The sequence below is a fragment of the Pseudonaja textilis genome, chromosome 3 (genome assembly GCF_049901715.1).
Source record: "Pseudonaja textilis isolate UNSWEBS1 chromosome 3, rPseTex1.2, whole genome shotgun sequence".
Classification (NCBI taxonomy): Eukaryota; Metazoa; Chordata; class Lepidosauria; order Squamata; family Elapidae; genus Pseudonaja; species Pseudonaja textilis.
In genome coordinates, this window is record NC_141992.1 from 150,149,796 (window position 1) to 150,173,973 (window position 24,178).

General features: G+C 34.7%; 1 protein-coding gene across 1 annotated transcript in view; it reads left to right on the plus strand.

Annotated features, from left to right (window-relative positions):
* Positions 1-24,178, plus strand: part of PIEZO2 (piezo type mechanosensitive ion channel component 2) — a 195,077-nt gene that overhangs the window by 90,269 nt on the left and 80,630 nt on the right. Inside the window, exons 4-7 of the mRNA XM_087931054.1 lie at positions 2,227-2,269; positions 14,794-14,956; positions 20,925-21,123; positions 21,777-21,990. Of these exons, the coding sequence (XP_087787180.1) occupies positions 2,227-2,269; positions 14,794-14,956; positions 20,925-21,123; positions 21,777-21,990 (619 nt within the window). The remainder of the gene's footprint in view (positions 1-2,226; positions 2,270-14,793; positions 14,957-20,924; positions 21,124-21,776; positions 21,991-24,178) is intronic.

Genomic DNA, 24,178 nt, shown 5'->3' on the forward strand with positions numbered 1-24,178 from the left:
AGATAATTCAGAAACAGACAAAAAATAGGGTTGCTATTTTGGACATTGGAATGTCTTTCCATTTTTTGTAGTCAAATTCTTTTTCTTTTTCTTTCTGAGAGCATAAATTTAAACATATAGTTTGTTTTATTACTAAATAATAAAATAAAATGAACAATGAAATAAAATTTTAAATTATACTGAGGTTTGTCTTTATTGTGTTACGTCTGGCTTCACCACTTTCATATGCAGCCTGTCCCCACATGTATGCGGGAATTTAGGATCAATAAAGAAAGTCAAACATCTTCTGGATCTATACTAGAAGGCTTTTAGTGAACAGCTAGACAACTCATGAACTATTGGGTCATGCTTATCAGAGATACAGTATTTCCTTACCAGATTCCTCTGTCTTTCAATAATACTTCGAATGTATTGCCTTTGTTGGAAAGGTTGGGATACATTCAGAGATGTAGCTACCTTAAATAAAGCCCACGTTGAATTGTATAGCATAATCAAACATCACCACAGGAAATGTTTTATGACATTTTGTATTATGTCATAAACTGTTTCATGATAATTTTAATGTCATAAAATGATTTATAACATTTGCCTTTTTCATTTCCATAGGAAACAAGGGTCCCAGATTTTGGACATATTCTGTAAATTAGCCCATTTGAGATAGCTTGGTTTGGAAATTGCTCCCCTAATGCACTGTTTTGCCCAATTAGAAGTTACAGGAATGAGTTTTAGTAATATATAGATTTTGAAACTAGACATAGACATGGATAGATTAAAAAAAAAGTAGCCTGGAACAAAAGAGGACATCTGGATTTTGGTGGCTTGCTATTATGGCAACTAAAAGCAACAAATATTACAATTTTAAAAGTATTCTGATTTCGACTTAGCTTTGCTCAAGGTTGGCAAAGAAGATTAATTTAAATGGTGTAACATCCAGTTTTTTTCCCCCTAGAGTTATAAGCTGGCATCTTCAAAATATATTTCCAGCAATTGCTGAAAGAACCTATTTATACTGCCCCAATGCTGTTGGTGTTTTTACGTGGCTGTCCTTCCTGTGCTCCAAAGCAAATCACTGTTGTGACCCACTGCAAGCATTGACATTTGTTAAATTGGTTGAATTTTGATATGAATTCACCACTGCATTGTTCCATCATAACAACTGGTCCTCCTGCCTGTCTTATTTCTGAGCAATATAATAAAAGTCAGGATTTCTATGCTGTGAAAATAATGAATTTAAGTAGCAGCTAACATAGGTTGCCAGCTGTATAGAAAAATGAAAACAATATTTTGTATATTTATTGAAGATTTTTCTTCAAGTAAAAGACAAATCTAAAGAAACAGAAAGAAAGTTGGTAGAAAGAAAAAAAGTGCAAGAAAAAAGAAAAGGAACAAAAATTATGAAGTATGACTTCCCTAAACTTCCTTTCAACAAATTGCAACCTCTCCCTCTTGTTATACAAATTCCTTCAGCTTCTTACTTAATTCACATCTTTTTAAATCTTTGAACCTGTAAATCATTGTATCATTTATTTTATTTTTCTCCTTCTTTCAGTGAAAAGTCCATATAAAGTTTCCAGTCTTTCAGAAAAGTTTTTGTTCCTTTTTTCCTCTGATAAAACAGGTCAGCTTTGTCATCTCAGGAAATTCTTCCTCTGTGGGAATTTCATTATTCTTCCATCGTTCAGCATATAATAATTTTGCTGCAGGTCAAAAATTTCTTGGCTTTTGTCACAAGACTACCAGGCCTGATAAAATGTCCCAATATGTTTTAACATTTCTGAAATTGTTCTGAAATAACTTTGTACACTTTTGATAATGTGTTTGTTCTCCTATACCACAATAGATAATTTTATAAAGATTTTTGCTTTAGTTATGACACAATCTGAATTTCATACCAGTTTCCCACACTGTCTCACATCTGTCTGTCTATATATGACATTCAAAATTTAATAGCCCATTTTGTCCTGCCATCTTTAACTTGTTCTTTGTTTCAAATCTTAACAGAAGTCTATATGTTTTTGCTATTATGTATTCACTGTTTGTACATAATTACATTAACTCCCATTTTGTGTTTTTAAATTCCAATTATTTTTACCCATATTAAACCTTTCTTTTAAATAAGCATTTGAAATCCATTGAAAACTGTCCTTGTGCAGTCAGTTGGTCTCTTGACTTCACTGAAAAATGAAAACTACCTAAAAGAAACTTAATATGTCATTCTTTCTACAGGTTTGACATGGGAAAAAGCACTAAGGCAGATTGGATTTGAAAGGTGAGCACCAGATTTTTATGTCTTACTAAGAAGGAAATTTAATTTTGTAACTTATACTGATTTTTATTGCCATACTATATATTTTGCTACTTAAGTGATATTGACATGTATGTATAATATATTTAAATTTAACATGTGATGTAACTTGACATTTTAAAGCAAGAAGGAAAGAAAATAAATAAGGAAAACAATGGAGAATCGATGTTACTTCTAAATAGTTCCACATAATTTCTGAAGAATATGTTTTTCAACAGGGGAGCCCATAGAAGCTCAAAATAGTCAAGATAGTGTATGTCACTGCATGATTAAATTACCATCCCTTTTTAACACTTGCTATCTGCAGTTGCTCACTGCTGAATGATATCTTAAAAAAAAGGTTGGAAGCGATGAGAATTATACAGAGGAAAAATATTAGGAGAGTTATATCTTAAATATAATCAAAAACGTTAGGCTTGATTCTTTAAAAATATGTATAGCCTTCTCAAAAAATGGTTGGATGGTTGAATTTGGTTGAATGATTGATTTTAGGCATCATACTAAAACATGATGTAACATTATGGAAGAATGGTTGTCCTCATTCTAGAACAATATATTCTTCATCCTTTGTTTTCCTCCTATACCAGCATGAACATAAAGTAGAACTTGAAATTATGCTTATTATGGTTTGTTGCACAATCAACCAGATAATTAGTCTGGATTTGGCATTTTGTCCATCTATTGAGCCCTTCCCAAAGACCTGGGATAGACAGATGTTGATTTTTGATGGTGTTAAATGCATGGTCATAGGATGTAAGCAAGCCCAATTTAGGATTCCTAGTGTATAATGTGAAGCAGGGGTGTCAAATTCATGGCTCGTGGGTCAGATGCATCATACGCTGACCCTGCCCCCGCCCAGTTTAGCGAAGGGGACAAAAGTCCCAATATGTGATGTAATGCCTCTGTTACAACATGAATTTGACACCTCTGATGTAAAGGATGCAATTTTGTAAGCATGGTATATATTTGAAAATACCTTCAAAAGATCTGTGATAGTAGAATTCCTTTTTTATAATCCTAGAGAAGTTGTTGTAATTTATTATAATATAATAGGTGACAAGTATGTTAAGTAACATAGTAAGTATAATTGTAAGAATTCTAGTCCTGACTTAGGTATGAAAGCTGGGTGGCTGAGCCAACCACTCACAGGGTTGATGTGGAGAAAATAGGAGAAGGAAGATTTATTAAATATGCAATTTATAAAAAAAATAATGCGTGGGGCACTTAAATTTTTTTCCATAGCCTAGAAATAATGTGAAGTTAGAGGCCAAATGCTGGATTTTTATATTATTTGTGTGTGTGTGTATGTGTATGTGTGTATTAATTCCTATAATATTTTTTTACAAAATAAAATGGAGCACTGTATTAGAAGCAAATCCCATGAATCTTATCTGCAACTAAATATGTAACATTTCAGCTTCAGTTTATCTTTTTTTCATATTGAGCTCCTTAAGACTATTTCGATTCTCCTTCAGTTGTTTACGTATATTACCAAATGTCCTGATCATATGTTGCTATTATTTAAATAGTTATTATTTACACATTTATTTGCTTCATTTAGATGACTCAACTATTTTTCAATTACCATGAAAACAATTATGTAAATATTGTAAAACTAGGGAGTGTTGCTAGGATTCAACTTTTAAGAGTCAGTCCAAATTCAAAATACAAGGGTGAGACTGTTATGGTCAAGTAAATGGCACAGCAGAAGAGAAACAGCTGAATGTTAATTATGTTGAAACCAGGGCTTTTTTCTTCAATTTGTAAGCAAAGGTCAAATAGAGTAAAACAAAGGCATTCTTAAAAAGAAGTAGGTAAACTCAAATATGCATTGCCTATATGTGGAATTTTTTCACATTTAGTGGTGGGATATGTATCCAGAAAGAATTGTGTGTATGATGACAATATATTTTGAAAAGACGGGGCAAAAAAATACTGTAGGAATTATTCTCTGTTTCAGCAGACAAGATAATCCCCTGCTTAAAGAGAACTTGCAAATGAGAATTCACTCAGATTCCAATAATTCAGATCTTTTTGTAAATGTTTCACAAATGTGTTTAAAAGAAATAATGGAAGGGAAATAAAAAAATATTTTTAAGTCTCTATATTTACTCTCAACATTGGTTGGTCCTGTTTTATTTCATGCTATTTTTGTTATTGTTATCTTCCATTGATTTACATATGTTCCTGCTTCTACCAATAGCGTTATTTCCTGTGCACTTACATATTTAATTTAATATTAATTTAATACACATTTTTTAAATAAAGGAACCCTTTGTAGCAAGGGCACCAAGGATTAATTGTTTCTAGTATATGTATTTGGTTATCTGGAAATAGCTTGATAACATGGGTTCTTGGGCTAAGACACTGAGAAAAAAATTGTCGGCAGTTTGTTCCATTTTTCCAATATGGCACTTCTAATATAATGATTCTTAAAATTATATTATTATAACATTGAAAGTAGGCCAGCCAAACCCCAGATTATGCTCTAAAGCTCTCTTGCTTCTGAGTCAAATCCACTTATCAAGACTAAGAAATAAGCTGCAAAATAGAATTTCCAATCAGATAGACCTAGTCCTTTTCATTTCTTTGTATCTTGAAGTATTTGTATGTTTAACCCTATTTTCGTCTCTTACCATAGAAACCATTAAGATATGTAAATGTAGTAGCTGAAACAGTGGGGTTGTACAATGAGCCAGAACACAGTTATAACTGATTGGTTGGAGAGTGCTGGCTAGTGCATGAGGCAGTCTACGCTGTGATTGGTTACTATGGGTGAAAAGGGGGAATTTCCTTTTCTTACCCCTTTTATTTTAAAGAACTGAAAACCAGTTCTTTCCATCAATTTCAGTTTCTTTTTCCATTTTCATATTCTTGGTTAACATTGTCATCTTTATTTGTTTTAAAACTAGCTAACACACTCCAAATCCTTTAATTTTGCCATTTTCCTTTCAAAGGCTCTCCCAAAATTACCATCAGGTCAACAGCAAATGTCTATAATTTAACCATCATTCAAGCAATCCTCATGTATTAATTATCACTTATAAAAATCATTTAAATATGCATTTTAGTATTTGTAAAATTAATATTTTTTAATATTTTAATTTGTATTTATTGATGCTGGGATGCTGGTTATTATCACTGCTATTATCATAACCTGGATGTAGAGTTATTGGTAGAATTTTACAATTGGCAGGAACACTCAAATTTCTTTCAGTATTTATTATAAGTTATTGAGAGGATATAGAATTTTACAAAAACACTTCTACAGCTGTTCTCAAATTAATCATCCACAAATCTTGCCTTCAGAAGTTGTGAGAGCTTCATCACTCAAAGCTTTCAAGAAGAGACTGGACTACCATTTGTCAGAAATGGTGTAGGGTCTCCTGTTTGGGCTGGGGGCTTGGACTAGAAGACCTACAAGGTCCCTTCCAACTCTGTTAATCTGCTAAATCTGTTAATCTGTTGATCTTACTATCAATCTTAACATTAGAGTCTCTGGTTATTTGGAGGCAATGAATATACCATTGTTGTTAAATCTGTATCAGTCTGTTCATTGAGAACATAAATATGGCTTCAGATTAATTTAGAGAGCTGGAATATACATTTAAAATTTAGAATTCTGTTATTTTTTCTTAGGCAAAAAAAAATGTTAATACTATTAGGTTGTTTTAGGATTATGGGCATAATAAAAGGGAATCGGAATCAGAATATATATGATGCTTTTTGGTACTAAACTCCATGAATGTACATTTTTCTGAAATATTTGAGGTATCAATTAGTTGTGCATCTAATGTCACATTTATACATAATATAGACATTTTTATAGATTAAAAGTAATTATCTCACCAGGACTTCTATGTTTTTTTGAAAGCATATTATATCCATCTAAAGTTGTTGTGGTTAGCCGGCAGCAATGAGGAAGACATTTCCGAGGAGCCTGTGCTAGGTGTGAGTGAGAGCAGGATGATTCATGGAAGAGCAGCACAGGTGACTCGGGAGTACGAATGCTAATTAATGGCCCCTCCCTCTAGAGAATATAAGCCTGGTTTCAAACTGTTTTTGCCTTTGCAAAAGGCAAAAATGTTTGAAGGATTCGGTGTGTGATTAAAGACTCTGGTTTATTTGAGAACTTCTGCCAAAGTTTTTCTTGTTGGACTAATTAGCTACAAGCCATCTGTTATCTACAAAGAAGTTTATTTGTGGATTAAAGCCGTGAAAGTTTGAGTTTCTGAGTTTATCTGTGTTTGCTCTCAGGGAATTCAGCTGGGTCAGAACAAAAGTAAACTACTTATGGCAGAAGCATAATATAATACTGGGTTTAACTTAAGCAAAAGGAGATCACCAAAGGCATATGGTATCATATGCTGAATGAAGTATGAGTAATAAATGAATCTCTTTCTATTTTAAGGACTTCATCAACTCTTCACTTTTAAGTGTTGAGTCCATAGCCTATGCAATGTACATTTGAATCCAACTTTCCTTTGTAGAAAACTGATTTTGTAGTCTGCTGGAAAGTTTATGTCTAAATTGAGTCCAGACTTTAGTATTGTACAATCATAGGATAATTTAAAAAGACATGTGAAGCAACTATGGAGACAGAATGTATTCAGAAGCAACCAGAAAAGATTTCTGCATGGGAAAATGTGTAGAGCAAGTGGGATTATAGGAATATAAACAGGAAGTTCATCAAAGTTTGTATAAAACTTTCAAGGCAAAAAATAAAGTCAGTTTCAGCAAAGCAGAACAAGGTGCTCAGCTTACAATTACTTTCTTTTTCAGTAGTTTTGCAAAATTAGTATATTTTTGTACAAAGAATGAATGAAGCACTTCAATACCATTAGAAGCAAGTACAGAATATTGATGCACCTAATATGCTGGTATGTGTCCTGGTTCCATAACTCGGACTATGTGTCAAAACAATCTGTCCTCTTCATTGCAACTCATGTTAAGAAGTTATGATTGAAAAAAATAATCTCTCGTCCACAAATTGATTGTTTCTTAATTGGTTTTGGTAAAACAATACTTAGACAAGAACATATTGCTTATCTTTTCTTTTCCACTTCATCATTCATCTGAATTCATAAAGTCTTCTCATATCAGTGTTGTCCAAGGACAGCTACTGTAGTATTTTCCCCTGTGGTATTTTTTTTTATTTACAGTTTAATTTCTTGGCATAAAGGAAATGGTATAGAGAGTTTGTAGTTTAATAGAAGAATTAAAACTTCTGTATTTGTATTATTATAATTTGGGATGGGGAATTTTTTGTGCTCCACTGAACATAGTTAAAATGTTTGTTTGCTGCAGTTTAAAAACCAGAGGTAAATAATTCATACTTAGGTAAGTGGCATCTTACTTGTGAAGAGGTTTGTTTGTTTTTCTTAATATTATTTGATATTTTTATTGTTTTGTATATTACCCAGAATCTCCAGGTTGAGATGTAATTAAACTCCAAATACGTTAGTTAATTACTAAATCATAAAGAGACCACAGAGCACAAAAAATAAACAGTGGTAATATACATTCATATACTGAGATGCCCAAAGCTTTTGATAAAAAGATATATAATGCTTGGCAGCATTATTATTAGACAAGTGTGCTATAATGTTCTTGAAATAATTCATATTACATTTATGCCTCATAAATATAACCTTAGTTGATTATCTCTGAACCTCATTTCCTTTACATTAATTGTACACTAACAGATTCCTGTATTTATTTCCTTAGAAAAAATTGGTAACACCATACCCATATTTGGGCTTGAGGCTGAGGTTTCTGTCTGATATTTAGGGGCCAGCAAAATAATCTACTGCATTTAATAAGTCTTCTGAATTCTGATAAAAAAACTGACCTTTTTTGCATCTCTCTGATGAATATACTGATCAGAAATTATTTGCTATACATTGTAGCTGGTTTAATGCAGTGCTTGGCTCAAAATAGCTTAAAATGCACCTAGTATACATTTAGAAAAATGCATTTTGTGCAAAAACAATGTATTAAATACATTTTTGTAGATTAAAAATCCAACTACTACAGTAATGATGGATTTATGATGGATTCATCTGTCTATGATTTTTTTATAAAACACTCTCTCCAAACATTTAATAATGTTACTCAACTGAAATTAGGCTGTGTACCCAGTTTTGTAGGACTAGGAGTGGCAGAGCCTGGGGATGGAGTCAAAAGAGGAATCAGCCTAGAATCTGTACAACCTAGAGTCCAAACCCTCTTGAATTCTATTAAATAGTATTAACCATTCGTTGACTAGATTCCTGTGCATAGACATGAACAATAAATAAGTTTAATTATAATTTAACATGTGGTCCTTGTCTTTCATACCTGACAAATTGCTTTCTAATTCCCATCTAGGCCTGGTATCAAATAAGATCTTATAATTACTAAATGGCTGAGTTAAAATGCTTTTTAAAATGTCATATTTTTACTTATATTTTTCTGCAAATGCCAGAAATAGGAGAAGGCAATTTCTTCCATGCAGTTGAACTTCAAAAATCTTTTGCAACAAGTCGGTATGTGATTGTGGTTCTGCAGAGATGTACAAGTAGTTCTCAACTTACAATCATAATTGACATGGAAACCTTAGTTGTTGAATGAAGCCTTTGTTAAAGAGACATCACACAATTGTTTCACTCAATGACGGCAATCCCAGCCTTCCCCAGTTGCGGTGATTAAATTTGAATCATGGGGTCATTAAATGGACAGAATTCTGGTAAGGAGACCCTACCATGCCAGAATCATTTCACAAAGCCTCAATTACCCTACCAGCCTTTCTTACTAAGGGTTGCCTTGCCATTCTCCAAGCAGGCATGATCCTTTGGAAACTTCAGCTCAGCTGCCATTGCCCTTAGGCCTCTTCTTTCATCCCAGGATTAAAGTGCTGCTATGCATAGATGATGCATAGTACTGTACCTGTCCCTGGGCAATTTTTTTTTAAAATTGCTGATACAGTATATCCACAAAAGATGGAGAATGGAATTACCTGACTTCAGTACTTAGTGCTTTGATTTAAAAAAACTGCTAACCCAGATATTAGTAGCCTTAGACAGATGTGAATTCCTGTGTTCCTCTTTCCCTTTTGAAAGCTTATATATGAGAGGAAGCTGGTAATTACATTTATACATCAACTAACTGTACCTTTTCATTATTCCTTCTTTTTAAAATAGTATACAAATAATGTGAAATAATTTTGCATCATACAAAAAAGTCCAAGTTTTATATCAATTTCAAGAACCACTTAAACATTTTGATCTCAACTGTAATTTATCAACTCTAAAAATGTTTATAAATAATACACATCCTACCATATCTGAGTGTAACAAGTAGGAAGTTATTTACCATATTTATTTGATTGATGAAAAATATAAAATCTTGTCATGCTTCAAAAAAATACAGTTTGAGTGAACCTGTTTGAAAGTATAACGAAAGGATTATTATTTTTTTGCTGTCTCTGAACCCCAAAATATATTATTCCACTCATCTGAGAATAAATTGCCTCCTCCAAGGTATCACATTTTTTGCCAGTATCAGCATATAAATCATTAATTTTTAAGATTTATGTAATTGTTACCTTCAGTGAACATACCCAGCAAACTTAACTGTGGCCCACTTTGATTTTATAATAGTTTCTTTCCCATTTTTATAAACATTAAATTCTAGAGCAGGGGTATCCAACCTTGGCAACTTTAAGACTTGTGGACTTCAATATCTGACAATATAAATAGGCCATTTTAAACTGAAAGTGTGCCAGATTATTGGATTGGTATTTTTAATGCTTCTGAAACCCATGTGAGTAAAAGAATATATATCAGGGAAATGTTAATGTTTTTATAGTTTTGCCTATGGTGTTCAAATGATGCTCTAGTTCTGGGGTTCCCCCATCCCCGGGCTGCAACCTACTCCCAGGCTATGGCCAATTCAGAATTGGGCCGGACGAGCGCTGGCCAGAGCATGCATGCACAGTTCAACTTGCACAAGCGGTGGGCCGGTGGGTTCTCGCAGGGATGCACAAGCTGGATGCATGCACACCGGCCCAACACTCATGCAAGAGTTGAATGCGCACTTGTGTGTGTGCTGATCCTCTCTCATTTGGAAATCTTCTTAGAGAATAATAATGGTAGGGCACTCCTTTGGAATTTAAGCTTTTTTTGCCCCCTTTGTCTTGAAAATGTTTTAAAGACATTTCCATCAGTAGTTCTGTTTCAATATCTTTTTTCAAATCTCATATGAGAAATAGTGCTTTTTGTTGGGAAAAGAAGAAATGGAAAAAGAAGGAAAATGTTTCTGATATGAGAGTTCACCAAAATATTCAGTGCTTTAATAATTAGATATATTATTATATATTATTTTATCATCTACCTTTTCCATCTTCATATTTTCTGATCTTTTTCCTGAGCTAATGGTCTTATGCAAATGTTATCCAACAGGGTTTGTTTTTATTTCTGATTTTTTTTTTACTGTTCCAGCCATTCTATTGACATATTAAAATTAAATAAACACAGAATTATGCACATAGCTAGAGATGGTCCACCGAAAATAGGGTAGATACTAAGTCTTTTTGGATTTTGCTTATAGATCAATCAATGCTCAGCATGAGGTCCACATTTATTTATTTTTATTCTGGGCAATTCATTGAAAACATAATTTGGCTTGTATAGAAAATAAATGAGGCGTAAGAAACAGCATGGAGGGGAGGGTCTACTTTTATATTTGGCCCAAGTTTGGTTTTCATTTGCAGCATTGACCCATAAAAGTTGCATGCTTTATGTCAGTAATGAGCCTACTAACTTTGGCATGTCGTTAAATAGCAGCATTCTTCATGATGCTATTTGGAAAGCAAATATTTGGCAAATGTGTTATTGATATGTTGGTGAACTCTTTGCCAAACTGCTTTTTCTTCTGTACAGTGTTACTGCCAAAAAAAATAAGATATGTGATTATTAAGGCTTTACATATTCTTCAAGAGACTTGAAATTTTTATGTTTGCTAAAGTCTATGCCAAGTGGTTTTTATGTTATGCCTCTTATCCTATGATGATATTTTTCTACATTTTGCATCAGCTGATGAAATTTTCTATATTGAAATATCAGGAATCTACGATATTTATTTTGCTAGGAAGAAATCGTTTTTCTCTTCAGATAATTAACAAGGAATGTTGTGGAGGCAGTTGGTTATCTTACATTCCTTGAGAAGAATAAATAACATACTGTATTTGAAAACAAATTAATAAAGAAAAAATGCAGACATATACTGGAAAATGTAGGTTAGATGCTGAAAATTAGACTTTCCATACATACCATCAAGTAAAGCAAAAAATTATAAACAATCAAATGCTGGCATCAAAAGACATAATATTGTAAAATGTCTGCTGCATCAGGCCAGAAGCCCAGCAAGAGACATTCAGGAAGCCTGGAAATGTTGTTGTTGTTGTAGCCCATCAGCGGAGCAGAGCTGGCGGCAGACTTGGACAGTGAGGAGGTTGGGGAGGAACATGGGCCAGTCCTGGAGTCTGGGGAAGGCTCTGATGAATGCTCTGCATTGGAGGCAGAGATGGGGCCAGGGCCATCCAACAGTTATCAGCTGCCCTTGGAGTCAGAGATCAGTGGGGCAGAAGAAAAGCTGGAGCCTGTTCCTGATATGCGCATGCGTAGACTGTTAGGAAAAGGGAACAGTTAAGGAACAAGGGTTGACTGGAGAGTAAAGGCACATGTGGATGGTGAATGGCCCCTCCCATAGGGAATACATAGGAGAGAAAGGGGAAACAATTGGTTCATTTAATGAGTGCGAAGATTTGTTTATCTGAGTTTGTGACTCACAGACTTCTTGCCAAGTATTTTCTTGTACAGCGTTTCTCTCAGCCGGTCTTTGAAAACTTGCAGATTTGCACACAAACCACAAATCACCATGCAGAGCAGGAAGCAGGTTTCAAGGGTTTTTAATGTCAAACAACAAATTTTCCATCCGACAAGAACGGAATCCCAACCGGTTTAGGTTACCATTGGAAGCCTCTGCCTTACAGTGTTCTTTAAAGGTATAAACACAGCACCTAAACGCTTCTATCTCCTATCCACACCCTTAATTATTCCCTTAATTACCCCTTATTCCCATCATCCAGTTTACCTAATAAGTCCACTATTTCCTTCCCTATCACCTATCCATTGCTCATGATTCCTATCTCCTCGCAAGTAAATAAATAGTTAAACTTCCCCCCCATTGCCTGTTCCTTCATCACAGTTACTTTTTCAGTTCAGCTTTGGCAGAATCGTTAAATGAAGTCCAACAATCCATTAAATACAGACAGGGGTTTCCTTTCAAGTTACGGATGACTGAGGAGCCCCTGGCATGTTATGATTCTCCCATACTGCAGCTGTCGCAATTACCTGGGAGTATCTATCATCAGCAGGGTTCTGATGATATGGCTCCTGCAAAGGTGCTGACGGGCTCAGATCATCTATCATCCCTAACGGAGCCCGACAGTTGCACTTGGAAGGTATTGGCCTGACAATTCTCCAAGCCTGATAAGGTCTGTGATTACAATTGACCCTTGAAAGACTGTTTTCCGGGACTTTGCTGGATCCTATGCCTATTTTTGAGTTGCCATAAGCAGGGAGGGATAAAAAACCAGAAGTACATTCTACGCATGTCTTACAAAGATTGTAGCTAGGCTACTGGATCTTCTGCCTTTGAAAATCCTTCATTGGAGAATGTGATTGATGACACCCAGCCCGTGAACGTGCTTTGTTGGAGAATCTGATTGATGACATACCCAGGGGAGGGGGGAAAACAGGGTCACAGGTGACCATAAATCATGTGTGTCAGAGTTGGCTTTAACTGCAATAATGCTGACATGTTGTTCCTAATACATCTTTTGGATTCTTTTGAAGCTTGGATTGAGGCTCATGATTTAATTAGGACAATCTCTGGAACACTGACAAATGATAGGAATTCACATTAGCCAAATAAAAAGGGATTTTGTCAGGACAAGGAGTCTGTTTCATGATGTTGTGAAGCCTAGGTCAGAACAATAAGCGGTTCTGACTAAAGATGCCTTTTACAATTGACTGATTTTTGTCAGTGCCTATGGTGTTCAAATGATGCTCTAGTTCTGGGGTCCCCCATCCCTGGGCTGCAACCTACTCCCAGGCTATGGCCAATTCAGAATTGGGCCGGACGAGTGCTGGCCAGAGCGTGCATGCACAGTTCAACTTGCACAAACAGTGGGCCAGTGGGTTCTCGCATGGATGCACAAGGTGGATGCATGCACACCGGCCCAACGCTCATGCAAGAGTTGAAATGCGCACTTGTGTGTGTGCTGACCTGCCACTCGCATATCCCAGTTTCCCTCCCCTAGCCAGGCCGCCAAGCTGTAAAGGTTGGGGGCCGCTGCTCTAGTTATTTTGGGATTGCACCCAGGGTGCCTATTACTATTGGTACTACTGTTATTTTCTTTTGCCACATCATTCTATTTCTATTTGTGAGTCTTTGTATTTTGTTAATCTTCATTCTCTTCTATTCTGCTTTCTCCAGGTACTGCCACATCCACTATCCAGATTTTTGTGTGTGTCTTTTTTATTGATAATTATTAGGTCTGGTATGTTATGCAGCAAATGCCTGCCTATTTGAAATCTAAAATCCCAGAATACTCTAACTTCTTCATTTTCTATGACTTTCTCTGCAAGTTCTTGCTTGCAGCAAATCGTATTTTTTGCAGATTTTCCAGTGCACCATTGTTGCTACTTTATCATACGATTGTTTGTAGTCAGTCTGTCTGTGCAATCTTTTTGAAACAGCTAAACAGGTGGTCCAGTGTTTCTTCAGCTTCTTTGCAGAGGCGGCACTTGCTATCTGTCTTATCTGACTTTGCATGCATTTGTACTTAAGGCTTGTTATTATTATTAGCATTAATATTAGTATGAATATATATAGACCTATTGCATATCCATATTCTGATAAGTGAAATGTAAGATAGTCCAACTTAAATTATTAAATTAGTGTCATAATTAATTAAGACCAGTTGTTCTCTGTTAGCTTTGAAATAATTATACTTTTAAGGGATTATAGAAAGTGAGGTTTGACAAACCTAGTATTGATATGGGTTCCACTGTAGCTATAAATTTGATTGTTCCCTCCTCAACTGGTGCTCCAATTCATGAGTTGACCACTTTTCTACAGTCTGCTTGTAAGGAGCATCTGTCCAGAGCCCAGATGGAAATTCTCTCATCCTCTCTTTATATAGGAATTCTTTGTTGGATCAGGCATATCCTTGATCCATCAATCTTCATCACAGTGGATCTCCATTTCTTCGGTGATGATGTGGTCTGCCATCCCTTCATCCAGAAGTTTAGTCTTCAGCCATACTTACGTTCTTAAAAAAACAATGAAATCCAAGATATAGCTGAAAAATACAAAATATTTTTCCTTTAGTTGTTGTCAAATAAGAACCAATTTTCTTTCTCTTCTTCAATTTCATACAGTGTCAAAGGGGCAGATGCTGGCAATGGGATCCGGATTTTTGTTCCTGATATTCTCATGTTTATTGCTAGCCTGGCCACATGGCTTGTGTGCAGAAACATTGTTCAAAAGCCAGAACAAGAAAATTTGGGAGAATACAATGAACAGTTTGAAAATGAAGACATGGTATGTATAATTACTCTTTAATTTTTATTTTTATTTTCCTAGTGTGCCTGATATTATGGATGGGCTTTGCAATTTTCTTTTCCAGCTGAAGGGGAAATGCTTTATTATTAATTTTATACTAATTGAAGTATTACAACTCCCACTTGTGTACTTTCCCATAAGAGTGGGAATAGGTTTTGCTGCGGGTTTCATTTTTTACTATCTCTTTAGCATTTCTCAAAGGAAATTCTTTTAAAAACAGAACATCCTATCCTATTTAGAAATGTAAATCATAGGCGTCTGTTACACAGTTATGTAAAAAATAATAATCACAATGCAGTCAACCTATTATTGTGCAAATGGTATAATTATAACATTTGATGCAAGTATATAATGTCAAATGGACCAGTTTGTGTAGTGATTAAAGCATCAGGTTAGAAACCAGGAAACTGAGTTCCAGTCCTGCCTTGGATACAAAGCCGGAAGGGTGACCTGGGGCCATTCACTCTTGTTCTCTCAGCCCCAAGAAGGAAGCCATGGCCCCATTCTCTGTTAACGCTGCTTTTTGCAAGCCATTTGGGAATCATGCAAATAGTGACCATATGATAGTTGGACACTGTGATGGTCATCAATTTACACTAGTTACGAAGCATTCAAATGGGGATTATGTGACTTCAGGACACTGTGACAGTCATAAATGTCAGGACTGCTTGTAAAGCTGTTTTTAAAAAAAATACTATCATAACTTTAGCACGAGAGCCTGTCAGTAAGCAAGGACTATTTGTATTTGCAGAATCTCCACGTTTTCAGAATTTCCAAACAATCTGTTAACTTGAAATTTGGTCTTATCATCTATACAGGTCAGTTATAATAGTGTTGTTGAGACAGATGTTCCTGAGAGATATCCTATAACATGCAGATCTCTTATACTAGAAACCTTAATTTTAGAACCTGGTAAAAGTAGACTATAAAATTATGCAGAGTAGTTTATCCATTGTCTTCATAGAAATTCATACTATAGTCGTACATGCATTTACATAGAAACTCAGGATTCAGTTGAATTGTTTCTATAAAGAAATGCATGGCAAAACTATAAAAACATTAACATTTCCCAGATATATATTCTTTTACTCACATGGGTTTCAGAAGCATTAAAAATACCAATCCAATAATCTGGCACACTTTCAGTTTAAAATGGCCTATTTATATTGTCAGATATTAATGTTTCTTCAATTAAAAAAGTAAATATGTAAATTATGTAGACTTCTTGTAAAAAGCTTTTCCTTATTTTCCTGGTGTGTTTATTTGCTTATTCAGTTAAGTTTTATTTCATGCCCCAGATTCTGGGATCCCCCAACAAGGGGACAATAGATGAGAAGCAAATTTCATGAGCAAAGCAAGGCCAGAGAGGAGATCTTTAGTGCCTTTTACAATGTACTCATACTATACTTTAAAGTACCATCACCATCCCTTTTCCCTCCGGGGTGCAATTTGCCTAAGAGATGAAGTAGACAGCTGTAATGAAATAACATATGTACAGGGAATAAAGCCCTCATACTTTTCATCCATTTGCTTCTGCTATCTGTTACAGAGCAAATGATGAACATGTATAGACATGTTGAGCACAAAACTGTTCAATTATCTGACTAGTACAGGTGTCTTAGTAGAATAGCCTTATACAATATTGTAGGAAAAACCGACTCAGATCAAATGCTGAATTATTTCCATAATGGAATTTCCTTATTTCTAAAAAGCTTGTTAAATAATCACAAAGGAGTGTTTTGTTTCAGTTTGCCCTTCAGAAGCTGTTCCACTAGGTAAGGATGTGGAACTGATAAATATTGCATTTTGGTTTGGCATTAATGTATGCCCTGCATCCTATGGTTGGCCTTAATTGATTTTGCGTTCTGAAATGAACATGCATTAAAGGCTGCTAATGCAATACTATTTGGGAGACTCTTCCTTCATTTGTGATTTACAACACTGCTGCTAAATTTGGGGAGGCAGGTGAGAATCTGCAAACAGAGCTGGAGATAGTAGGTGTCTTCAAGCGGTTTCATAACATCATAGTCATTTTCTTTCTGTATTATTTCAGAGCACAATCCGAGGGGAAGTAAAACACTCCAGCACTTGTGTCAGGCTTCTCTGGGAGATATTTACAGAGACAAAGATCCTTTTTCAGGGAGAAGTTGATAATCACTTCCCTGTATTCGTGCACCCTAAGGGCAATGCCCATCTAATTCTGTAAAAAAAAAAAACATCAACTGACAATTCTGAACGTTAAAAAAGAACCATTGAACAATGAATGACATATTAATTATTTATTGTTGACTCGACATGGACTTTCAGCTGTTTTCAAGCATACACACAACATATCTAAAAGCAGCGCAGATCTAAGCTATCCTGGTATACCAATGAACAAAACAGCAATAGCAATAGCACTTAGACTTATATACCGCTGTATAGTGCTTTACAGTCCTCTCTAAGCAGTTTACAGAGTTAGCATATTGCCCCGAACAATCTGGGTCCTCAAATAACATAAAACCTGCGAAAAACAAAATTGGCCATTCTACTTTATTACATTATTCATTCTAAACACCTCCATTATGGCTACCTTCCTAAATGTCATCCATATATTTGGGGTAGGTTATTCCATAGAGAGGGAGCATATACTGAAAATAATGTGCTTTGCTCAAAACTCACATGGGAAGAGAGAAACTTCCAAATTCCCAAGATGAGCCACTCAGCTTAAATTCCTAATTAATAAGTGCCCATATAACATATTTTCCATGCTTTTCAAATATTTTCAGTTAACGTCTTAGCTATGTAAGAAATTGATGTAACTATCCAGAATTGGTAAAGTGTTGAAAAATGTCACCACAGAATATCATTGTGGTGCCTGAATATCAGTCATTGCTGCACTGCAGAATTCTATCCAGGAGTTGGAATGAAAAGTCTCGGTGATCCAAAATCACTCATCAAACTCTCAAGACTGAGGGTGCATTTGTATTGGCCCTAGACCAGGGGTGTCAATCTCATGTTGTCACGGTGTCATCATGTGACATATTGAAACATTTTTCCCCTTCGCTAAACCGGTTGCAGGGGTGGCCAGTACGTCACGCAACCAGCCCGCGGGCCAGGAATTTGACTGCCCTGCCCTAGACCAACATCTCATTAAATTTCATTTATGAAAAAAAACCCACCCATCAATATATTAAATTTTTAGTGAAACAAATAGCAAGTTTATACAATAAATTAATTCTTTTAGAATTACATAAGATTTTTTTTTAAAAATCACCTAATGTCTGAATTATTATAAATAAGAGCTTTTAAAGATGCAGTTCATATTCTTCCTGGAAAGAAATTCATTTAGATTTTTTAAAGCAGAGAATTTGTCTTGCATCCTCACAAAGACATTGTATAGAAGCTTACCAATATTGTGACATTAATATAACATATGATACTCTAATTATTATTTATGTAAGTGTTATTAATTCAGAACAAAATTTTTAAAGCAATTAAGCAATAAAAATGGTTAATAATTACAATACACTATAACAGAAGACAGTTATAAGTTCCAGCCATTATTTTGGAATATGTTTGTACATGAACAATTTATAATACCTTACAAATTACAAGAATGGATTTTGATTCTGACTGGGGACCCCCTGTTGGTGTATGTGTCAATAAGATCTACAGTACAATATTATTTTAGCACAATGGTGCATTTGTGTGTGTGTGTGTGTGCGTGTGTGTGTGTGTGTGTGTGTGTGTGTGTGTGGTGTCTCACAGAGGAAACATTTAAAAGCTGGATGTTAATAAATCATACTAAAATGTAACTAATGGACATTCTGGCTCAAAATATAGCAGTAGCAGTCACAGCTGCTGTGGTAGCTGCGCACGTCCGGCCTGGACTTTATCTGAATTTGACAGTTTTTAAAAAATGATGTTGAGTGATAGGCTTTGAATCTTAATCTAAATGAGCCTAGGGGAAAAAAAACCCAATACAGTCGTAAAGCCTTTGGACTTCTGAATAGATGTGGATCAAATTAGATAATTATCACATGCCCTGGGTCCTGTATTGTTATTACTCAGCAAATACTTGAAATGTGTTTATAGGATTGAATAAATTTCCACAAAGTTGTTTACATTTATAAGCTTTTTATAAGTAAAAACAAAACAAAGCCTTTTCCATGACCCAAGTTGCTCAGTGAGATTTCTTTTCAAATAGTCATTTCTTAAAGGGTGCCTGATATCAGCACCTTTAAATTTTTCCCTGACTTGTTTGTTATGTGTTATATAGCATGAACATTGAGAAATTTTGGGGGATCTTGCCAGGTAACTACAAAGATACAGTTCTTCGAATAAGTTGCTCAATATACATTTTGTATCATAATGTGCAGTGAAAAAGAATTCAAACTGATGATAAATTGTCAAATGCTAAATGCTTGAATAGAATATATTCTTTATTGGCCAAGTGTGATTGGACACACAAGGAATTTGTCTCCGGCATGCAAGCTCTCAAGAGTACATACAAACCACATAGTGATAAACCATAAAATATAAATCATAAGATACAGTCATAAATCATATGATATATGTGCCAATTTTGTAAGATTTCAATGGGAGAAAGTAATAGGAAATATGAGAAAGATAATAGCAATATAGCCCTACTGAGGGAAGTAAATGTCCTTAGGCAATAGGCATAAGATAATGCTGTGGGAATTAGGTGTTCAGCAGAGTGATGGCCTGAGGGAAAAAACTGTCTTTGTGTCTAGTTGTTTTGGTATGCAGTGCCCTACAGTGGCATCCTGAGGGAAGGAGTTTATGTCCAGGATGTGAGGGGTCTGTAGATATTTTCTCAGCCCTTTTTCTGGCTCATGCAGTATACAGGTCCTCAATGGAAGACAGGCTGGGTTGCAATTGTTTTTTCTGCAGTCCTAACTATCTGTTGACGTCTGTACCTGTCCTGTTTGACTGCTGTGCCAAACCAGAAAGTTATAGAAATACAAATGACAAACAAAAAGCCTAATAAACTGGGAAATATTACAAGTGACCTTCGAGACTCTAGAGCATAAGTGGTATGATGGATAAAGGACCAGGTATTGCCTGGAGTAATTAATCACTCCTGAATAAACAGGTAAAGTTCTATTTAAAACACCATGCGAGTCTGTGTGTGTATGTGTGTGTTTCCCCTCTTTACAAGAGGAACAATAGCTTGAAGGGAAGCAGCTTTGGAAGAGAACTACTTCAGAAAGAAGAAAAGAGGAAAAGGAAATAAGCAGCTCCTTTTTACATTTAACCGGGAGCTACAGAACTGGGCCAAATATATGGGTCCGGATAGCACTGAAATAAACCACCTGCAAAATGATGTAGGGGAAGAGAATATTAAAACTCTGAATCCCTCCCTACCACACTTTCAGGACAATGGTTGTGCTTGGGGTTCCCACTAGTAGATAACATTGAGTTGAAGAAACAACAGCTGGAAATTCACAAAGTGTTGCAATAAAAGCAAGCCATGTTCCATTCTATAGGGGCAGCAACAATAAAAGACTCTGGGGACAAAACTATATGGATAGACTTTGCTCCCATCTCTTGTGGGTGAGCAATGTGGATAAGCAATGGAAATAACAGTAGAGAAGATTTTATAGGGAAAGTTATTGGATTGAGATGATTAGGGAGAAGAAAATGTCATGGATAGGGGAAAAAGTTAGGAAGTGTTTACAATTATTGGAACAACAGATGATCAAATAACCAAGATTATGGGAATATCCAATTACAGGATAGAATCAGGAGACATACATAGACAGTAATTGTTTAGGCAACATATAGAAGAAAAAAGTAAGAATAAACTGTTTATCTACAAAGAAATATAGAATAGTTAGCATTAATTTAAGAAACACTTTTGGACTCATAATCAATCTCTGTATTTTTGGAGATTTATATTAAGTAGATTCATTATATATTTTTTTCAATTTTCTATTTGTAGAATGAAATTGAGAGAATAGAGGCTGAAGAGGCATTAATATGTGAAGATTTAGATGATGGAGAATGTGAAGAGGAAGAAACCACAAAATTAAAAATACTCCGCAGAATTGCCTCCATAGCTTCCAAAGTGAAGGAAATTATTGGTAACCTTATAATCACAGCTGGAAAAGTTGTCGTTACAATTTTACTTGGTACAACAGGTGGGCTCTCTTCCTTTGCCAAATTCCTCAATAATGGTTACAATTATGATTGTCTTTAATACTTTTAGCACACAACTAGACTTTTGATAAATAAATATATAATGACCTCATTTATGTAAAATTTCATTGCTTTTGCATACATTTATTATCCCTAAAATGTGTTATGAAAACTAGTCCTCATCAGTCATCCAGCCTATAAATGGCAGGATACATAAACAGGTAACTGTTTTATCATAAGAATAAATGAATAGCTGTATTACACTGGTTCAAATAATTATCAAATTTATTGATGAATACATTTATTTCTGCTTTGTGTTATTTTCGAATCACAAATATATATAAATGTATCACTTTCAGTTATATACAGTATTAAAAAAGGGATAAGTTTTGCATCTAAATATGCACTCTAGAATATACTGTTTTTTAAAGTACATTTCCTGATGCTTCTTTCTCAAAGTATATTTTGATAATATTTTATGTGTTGAGAATTATTTCAAGCCACTCAAATTGGTCCATAAATAAATTCAACTTTGTGCAATACAGAATATTAAAATGCTATTGTGATTAGTAATTTCTATTGCAATGCTTTTAAACATCATGCTTAATCCATATATAATGAGTATAGAGCATTTACCTTTCATTAATTTTTATAGGAATGATGTTGCCTTCCCTGACTTCAGCTGTATATTTCTTTTTATTCTTGGGCTTGTGCACATGGTGGTCCTGTTGTCGAGCATTTGATCCTCTGATCTTCAGCTGCCTTTGTGTGTTAATGACAATATTCAGTGGAGGCCATTTAATTGCACTTTATCTGTACCAATTACAATTTTTTCAGGAAATCATTCCACCTGGTGACTATTATGCCCGGTAAGAAGTTTTATCAGATTTTTTTTTAAATAAATGAGATTATAGCAAAATAGAACTGTTGGCTATTGGAATAGATGGTAAAAGATAAAGATGGAATATATTCAGAGAAATGTAAAATACATGTCATAGTGTACAATCAATACATTTTTAAAGAATTTTATTTATTTATTTAATTTATATGCCACCTTCGTCACTACCCATAGTGACTTTGGGCAACTTACAATGCCTTTAAAACATAAATATAAAAACATTGCAATTAACAAGAATTAAGTAAAAGCTAAAAACCAAGCAACGATATAATGTGGGCATAGGCTTTTATCTTTCACTCAATCAACCACTATAGTACATCCCCATCAGGGCCCTATGCCAAATGGCATAGCCATATTTTAAGACCCTTCCCGAAGGCCAGAAAGATGGAGGCAGATCTCACCTCTGACAACAAAATGTTCTCAGAAGGCAGAGGCCACAACAGAGAAGGCTTTGCTCCCAGTAAGTCCAGAAAAAGTAGATGGATAACATTCTTGTTTACTTTGCTAAATAAATTTGCTTGATTTTATATATATAGATAGAAAGCAATCTTCTAAATGTATTGTTATATAAAGATTCGTTTTAGGGAAAAATGTGGTTTCTGTTCAGATTGCCTAAAACTTTCCTATTGAACTTGTGGGAAAAGAGAGAGCCTTAATACCTGTTACTGTGTTGTTCCTGTATTGGAGTAACAAGACATAAATCTGTTACAGGTTGAGCTTCAAAGAGACACAAGTTTAAACTAATTATTGTTATTGTAGTCTGCATAGCAGTGCTACCTGCTTTGCTCTATGACTGAATGTGTGTGAAAATGCAAGCTTTCTTCTGCCATCTACAGGCCAGACCAGACCAGGTCAGGCCAGGCCAGAGTAGAAAAAAAAGATAAATGGGAATCCTTAAACAGTCATTTATATTTCATTATTCGAAAGTGAAAAATTGCATGCCTTAAACTTGCAGAATTTATGCTGAAGTTAGGAAGCAGGAAATTCTCATTGTTGCTAATTTTCTGTTTTTTCAGGTAATATTTTCAAATATTTTAACATAGGATGCATTAATGTATTTTTTAAAATTATAATGCAGTTTATGATTCTAAAAACACTAAATTTAAAATAGACCAATAGTTTGGCCCAAAAATAATATTGCTAGGCCTCTTGTATCTTGTTCGAGTATACACAATCCACTCTATATCTTTTATTTGTGTGCATGTTTGTCTGTGTCTGTGTGTATGGGTGTGGGAGAGAGAGAAAAAAAAGGGAGGGAGAGAGAAAAATAGAAGAGGTATAGCAATATTTCAATCACAAAAGAGAAATTAATTGTTATGAGGCACTCATCAGTACCTAGAAATTGTCAAAATTATTAAATTCAATTTAGCTGCACTGAACCCGCCACAAGAGAGGTGTGTGTTTAACATATGCTGTGTTTAATTTCCCTTTCTTGGCTAAGCGGTGAGATAGATACTCATTAGCATCTAGGTATCAGGGAGGAAAAATGTTAGGAAGATAAGTGTGTCAAGGAATTGTAGGAAATAAATCCTTTTGTGTCTGTGTGTGTGTGTGCGTGCACGTGCACGTATGTGTGTGTGTATGATTTTTTTTTAAAATCAACTATTCTGCCTAGTGGAACAAGAATAAGTGTTGTTTTCCTGTTTTTGGAAAGCTGCAATACTTCTCCCTTGACATCATCACAAACCTTAATGCTGCATCAGTATCTTGCATTTGTATTAAGGTCACAGGTTGCAAATGTGTCAGGAAAAGAAGATCAAAGTGCATATACATAGAGATATCCTTACATTAGTTTACTAAGCTTTTGCTGGGAAAATACATTAACAGAGGAATAATGTTACAGCCATCTGCTACGTTTACTTTTACAGTATATTGTTTGTTATTTTAAAAAGTCATAGCATTCTTTTTTGTATCCATAACCGTGTTAATGTTTTTTTCTAAGTTGCCCATTTTAATGAAATATACTTCATCAAAATCGTCATTAGAAAATTTAAATTCTTATTTCCTTTTCTCTTTTTATGGACATTGATTAAAAAGATTTACACATTTCTTTCAAATTTTTACAGTACGATATACAAAGCAATTTTTCAAAGACATAATAAAAAATAATCAGTTTAAAAGTCAACATATTTAAAGGAAAAAGTTAAAAGCAGGATGTT